The sequence below is a fragment of the Hibiscus syriacus genome, unplaced genomic scaffold (genome assembly GCF_006381635.1).
Source record: "Hibiscus syriacus cultivar Baekdansim isolate YM2019G1 unplaced genomic scaffold, ASM638163v2 tig00110820_pilon, whole genome shotgun sequence".
Taxonomy (NCBI): Eukaryota; Viridiplantae; Streptophyta; class Magnoliopsida; order Malvales; family Malvaceae; genus Hibiscus; species Hibiscus syriacus.
The window spans coordinates 26,853-33,104 of NW_024062876.1; the positions used below are offsets into that span (position 1 = coordinate 26,853).

General features: G+C 33.6%; 2 protein-coding genes across 4 annotated transcripts; one reads left to right on the top strand and one right to left on the bottom strand.

The window, feature by feature from the left end:
• Positions 1 to 527: 527 nt before the first annotated feature.
• Positions 528 to 2,831, top strand: LOC120142279 (signal peptidase complex subunit 3B-like). Of its 3 annotated transcripts, none has more exons than XM_039157015.1 (7): positions 528 to 628; positions 1,150 to 1,336; positions 1,465 to 1,512; positions 1,716 to 1,778; positions 2,068 to 2,121; positions 2,353 to 2,439; positions 2,554 to 2,831. In XM_039157015.1, exons 2-7 carry the CDS (start codon positions 1,211 to 1,213, stop codon positions 2,677 to 2,679), a joined length of 504 nt encoding a protein of 167 aa, XP_039012946.1. In that variant the 5' UTR covers positions 528 to 628; positions 1,150 to 1,210; the 3' UTR covers positions 2,680 to 2,831. The 3 variants fall into 3 exon arrangements, with proteins under 3 accessions (XP_039012946.1, XP_039012948.1, XP_039012947.1); XM_039157017.1 differs by lacking the exon at positions 528 to 628 and adding an exon at positions 640 to 699; XM_039157016.1 differs by lacking the exon at positions 528 to 628 and adding an exon at positions 872 to 968.
• Positions 2,832 to 4,753: 1,922 nt separating this feature from the next.
• On the bottom strand, positions 4,754 to 5,254 carry LOC120142278. The gene has a single exon (XM_039157013.1). The coding sequence runs from the start codon at positions 5,231 to 5,233 to the stop codon at positions 4,832 to 4,834; it is 402 nt and encodes a 133-aa protein (XP_039012944.1). The 5' UTR covers positions 5,234 to 5,254; the 3' UTR covers positions 4,754 to 4,831.
• Between the last annotated feature and the right edge of the window lie 998 nt (positions 5,255 to 6,252).

The following is a 6,252-nucleotide window of genomic DNA, read 5'->3' on the forward strand; positions in this document are numbered from 1 at the left end:
ATTTTTTTATTGAGTCTCCCGACTATTAAAAGTTATAAAATGATTCTCCGAATATAAGATATTGCTTTGTTGAGTCATCTTCTATTAAAAGTTACAAAATGATCACCCAACTATTTATATATTTCAACCTTATCATTTTTCATTAAAAATTGGCGACCGTCTGAGCTGAACGGTAATAGGTTAATGTCAAAAAATACAACTCAAACGGTTATGAAATCAAATTTTATCATATATCGATTAACATGTTAGCATTCAGTTCAGTCAGCCATTAATTTTTAACAAAAAAAAGATAAGATTAGAACACATGAATAGTTGGATGATCCTTTTATAACTTTTAATATTTAACGAAGTCAACAAATCAACGACCTATAGTTGAGAGATCATTCTGTAACTTTTAATAATAAGGGACTCAAAAAAATAACACTATATAATCGGAAGACCATTTGTGTTGTTTACCCTTTATTTTTCACCAAACCCCAACAAAAGTTTCGTAACTCATAATTTCCGCGCTGTTATTCCAAAAGTGAAAATCAGTTGAGTATAATAAAATCCGTTTCGAAACCCCCAATCTCTCAATTAATTCTTCCCCAACTGGTTTAATTTGCTTTTTTCTCTCGCTTCACTTTAGGTAAAGTTTGCGCACCTCCTCCATCCTTTTATTTGATCAATTTCCTTTCTTTTCAATCACAGCTCATATTGGTATTTTCATGCTCATTTTTATTGCAAAATATCTCTTAATTTTCACCGATTGCTGGCTTCTTTTTGTTCAAAACATAATTCTGTGTCGTTATCCTTCATCTCATTTTCATTATATATTTTTTTCTAGATTTTATTGTTTCACTTATTTTTCTTTCTATCTGTTTATTGGTGTTTTTGTTTTTGTTGATCTTGACTTTGGGCGACTTCATTCTCTCATTTTCCCCCTGACCCAATTCACAATATGAAACCCTAGTCGATCTGATCTCAATGTTGGGTTTTCCCCTTTGGTGTTGACTTTAGCAGAACCCCCCCCCCCCAATAATATAAATTTATGGAGGATTAATTTGGAATCTTGCAATGATGCGTTTCGTTATTTTTTTTAGTAATATTAGACTAATATTTGCTGGATTTTTGTCTCTTTTTGTTCATTATACCTGTTACTTGTAACAGAGGAGCTGACCTTGAATCTGAGGAGCAGTACGATCAAAACAGAGTCAAGGAAGAGGAGAAGATGCATTCTTTTGGATATAGATTAAATGGTCTGCTAACATTTGCCGTGACTATTCTGGCACTAATGTGCGCCATCACGTCTCTCTCTGACAACTTCAATACTCCCTCTCCGTCTGCAGAAATCAAGGTCGATCTTTGCTAATATAGTCATATCTGGATACATTTTTAGGTGGATGATTAGCGTTTGTTTTTTAAGTCACTTTTTGGATTGTTCTGTGTTTGACTCTTATTTTGTTTTGTTTGGTGCGATTGTAGATTATAAACATTAATTGGTTCCAGAAGCAGCCCCAAGGGCATGATGAGGTAATGTTGTTTGCAATCATGGGTTTACTTGTGTTTGATAGAGGAACTACCTGGTTATGTATATATTATCGGTGGTATGTTAGTTTAGTTGTTATTTTCTTCTTCTTTTTTCAGCCATAGTTTGGTTTTTATCCCACACTTCTTATTACTTAGTTACTGTTAGTTGTTGTTCAATTCTAATCAAACGCTTTCAACTTATGTAGGTCAGCCTAATGATGAATGTATCAGCTGATTTGCAGTCATTGTTTACTTGGAACACGAAACAGGTTTGCTATTCCTAGATCTTTACGGTTTCTTCTGTTAGAACTTTATGGCATTTGCTTCTTTCAATTATAGTAAATGCATGAGGTAGTTTGTTTGTTTTCTTCAAAATGGATTTTTTTTTTCATTCTGAGTAATGCCTCTCCTTCCCCCTCCAAACCTCATATTCACAATCCAATAATTCTATTCTAGATGGAGTGATGATTTGATTATTTGGGTTTGCTTGTGTAGTCAGTTGCTCTTTGTTGTAAACATTTATCATTTTTGAAGCTGACTTAAAATATCACATCACAGGTTTTCATTTTTGTAGCAGCCGAATATGGAACCCCGAAGAATTCCTTGAATCAGGTAAGGTTAAATTCCCCTCATTATTACCTGTTTGTGTTATCACCGACTCAGATCACAATTTTTGAGGCGAGTCTATGTATGTTTTCGTAAGTGATGATACTTGTCAATCCTCTGCTCTGGTCATGATAATTAAAAGCACCGGCAATTGGCATATAAACTTCTTCACTTATTTGAATTAGCAGAAAATATGTTCACACTACTATTTGATTCTTTTGACATGGTGTTTGACAGGTCTCGCTTTGGGATGCTATAATACCTGCCAAAGAGAATGCTAAATTTTGGATCCACACCTCAAACAAGTATCGGTTTGTTGATCAGGTATGCTTTTTAAAAATGAAGTAGCTTCTTCCTGTTATCAGATTTAGACAAAGTAATTAGGACTTGCTTGCAATGGAGAATAATTCTCTCTTTTCTTCAATCTTTAATATCTAGGGAAACAATCTCCGTGGCAAAAAATTCAACTTAACGATGCATTGGCATGTTATGCCTAAGACTGGAAAGATGTTTGCTGACAAAATAGTCCTGACCGGTTATAGTTTGCCAGAGGAATATAGATAAGTTTTAATTCATTATTATGTTTTTGAGGTTGCTGTAACTTTAGCCTTCTCGATATTCGATGTTATAGTCCTTTCGAATCTGAAAACTTGAGACCGAGCCTCCTCTTGATGGGGAAGTTAATGCTAAGTTGAATTAGAAGGCTTGAAACGTTGACACTTATGTTTTTGAGAAGGTGAGGAAGTGAATTTAACATTCAGATTGAAATAAGAAAAAAAGCTTTCAAAACTTTAAATAGACTCTACACATCACTTTGCACTGAAAATTTCTTTGGTGAATACAACCGTCATGAATTAGATTTCAGACAAGCATGGTAGTTTTTTGCACTATTTGATCAAAGTAAGCAAATAGGGAATGATTTGCATACTCTGGGTCAAAAACAAGAATGTCTGAAACCGATCTGCAAAACTGATATACTCGAGACACCAATTTCGACAATCCATAATCAGAATCCTTGTTCTGTAAAAATATTCATTTAGAACAACAATGTTAGTTCTGAAATGCATGTGCAGAAGAGGAGGTACCAAACTGTGAGGATATTCCAGTCCTGTTCCGAATAAGCAGCACAGGTAAGAAAACTAATGTCTAATGTTTTGACCGGGGAAGAAAAATGGGGTTGGGATATTTGTCACTTCAAGTGAATCTGTTTTTCATATCCATTTTAACCAAATCCCCGCAAGTAAACTATTTATTTAGTCATCCAATTATCACTTTGGTTCTGTTTTTGTCATCTTAACTATTTTTTTTTAAAAGCATATATATCATAATATTTTGGTCATCCATTGTTAAAATATGAACAAATTATTAATATGTTAATTTTATTTATTTATTTCAATCACGATGTGACAGTATCACTGTTTAATTTTTTAACGAAACCAAAATCAAATGCAACATTACAAATAATTATTGGATGACTAAAATGAAATCAAAATAATAGTTGAGTAATTAAATACATAGTTTATATATATATATATATATATATATATATATAAAAGAGGTGCTTTCGAGTTCAAACAAAAGATTGTATGGTGAGCTTCCAATCTGTTTCAACTATACAGAAACATTATAAAATTACGTAAATTACCGCAAGTTTTGTAATGATTATGTAATTGGATAATGTTTTATGCAACATTGAAGGTAATAGAAAACCCATATTAAGATCTTTTTAGAAATTCCCGTATGTCTTGTCTTCGTGTTTATGGAGCAGGAGAATGATGTCCAGTTATTGACACAATTAAATTAGCTAAAAAGATGGTATGGTGTTGAGATGATAAGCAGGCAACGAGAGAAGGACCATTTTCAATAATTGCATTGCCATTGGAGTAGCTGAGAGACCAATCACACGAGAGAAAATGTGATGAGTCCCACATATGCATGCATTAAATATAAAGTGTATCAAATTCAACAATTTTTAAAGAACAAAATTACTATAATATTTTATGGATAAAGTGTATCAAATTGAGTGATCAGAATTCAAATTCTAAACAGTTTTATAGATAAACATACCTACATGGACCTGAATCCCATTTATTTTTAAATGAATGAGAAAGTGGTTGGCTACAACCACTATGGGGCATAGGCTTTAACTGTGATTGGAGTAGATCTGTCACACCTCGAGAGCTTATATTTTCAGCCTGACGGTGATGTATCCTTTAATCAGCTCTAAAAGAAATAGTAAGCTATTAATTATGAATTACATTATTGCACGTTTTCCTGGTTTTGTAAGCTTAATGTCTCATTTCCCTAGATGAATCCAATGATCGTCTTTTTTTAAAAATTTAAACTATCATATATTTTAGATTTTTTTTTATTGATAATATGTTTTCGTCCTCCTACACTTTTATAAATTTATCCCCTCCAAGAATTTTAAAAAATTACCACCCAAATATAAATTCTGGCGACACAATCTCAAGAGAAGCTACAGATTCTCCACTGCCTTCAATCATAACATAACCTCAGACAGTTATGTGAAACACTATCATGCGAATTCAATCATAAAACAACATCATAACGCAGAATCAAAAGAAGAAAAGCCCAAAGATGGGAGAAAAAGATGGTAAAAGAAAAGGTTTAAATCTAACTGCTACTCCATCGTTAGCAAGCCTTGGCCTATATTGTACATTGAGAATTGGATATGTTTGAAGAGCAAAATGATCTAGGCATCAGCTTGAACAATGTTTGTTCGATCAGCATTAGCTCGACGGGCGATCAGCACATAGTAAACACCCATTGCCAAAAGCACTGCAAATGCCAAGCTGAAAACAATGGCAGCAACTCCACCCGCTCCCATTCCACGGCCTGATTTATCCTGTGTCGATGATACCTTCTCTGCAAGCGCTTTAGAACCGTCGACTTGAGCCGCAACAGGTAACGGTGGTGAGCACTTGGAAGCCGAGCAAGGGTTTTCGGTGTTGGGATGGAAAAAGTCATATGCCGAAGGCGAAAAGGCCATAGGGCTCTCGTATGCAATGCCATGGGGAGCTCTGTCTTGAGCACTGGCCATGGAAACCAAAGCTAGAGAAGATAAGATAAGCAAGAAAGAAGCAAATGGATTCATGTTTCTTTGATTTGTTAAAAATGTTTTGGGTAACAATGGCTTTTATAAGGACTTTAAAAGTGGTTGTTGCTTGCCATAATTTTCTCCTCCTGTGCTATTTTAACCTCCATTAACTTATCAGTGTGCTTACTCTCAAAGCCAAGTTTCTATCACATCGTTATAATTTCTCATCCGCTAACTTGCTATTCAAATGACAAGAAAATCATACTCAGCAAACAATCTTCTGAATTATTTTCTCTTCCTATATGATGGTGGCTTTTACTTAGCTTGAAGGATTAGCAAAGAGCTCAAAAAACACATGATGATAGTAATAATAATTACTTATGTCACCTCCATTAATATAGTAGGGAGAGTAATTTGATTATTTTAAACATAATACGAAAATATGATATATATATGATAGTTGTGATAACAATTTAAATACGACCAAAACAATTGATAAAACGCATATAATATATATATGTGTGAGTGATTAGCATTTTGCTATGTTTAATCTAAAAATTCAGAAATGAATGCAGTCATCTTCCCGACGTGCAACATTTAAATGATGTAAGTTGTCATGCTTTCTATGATTGTTATGTTTGGTTTGGTGCTGTCCATTTAACATTTCCACAAGAACCATGTTTTTAGAATCGATGGGTTTTCAAGGCTTCACATGTTTTAGCCATCACTTCACATGACATGTTATGTTTTTCACATTATTCTTTTGGAAAAATATATACACAATCTGCATGTACATCTTACATAGTAATAATCGATATATTTAAAATAATAAATAAAATAGTATTAATGGATTGAGTCTCACTTCCTTTTTTTTCAGGATGGAAAAGGGATAGATTTAGAGGTCCAATGAGCTAATTCCTCTGGAACCATGGTCCATAATTACATTAAAATCTAATAGAATTGGGTTGGCATAGTTAAAAACGCAAAAACCCAAAACTACTTTGTATCTGTTTTGGACCTCTTTAGGCCTATCTTCATGTTCATTTATTTATGGGTAAACTACAAATTTAGTACCT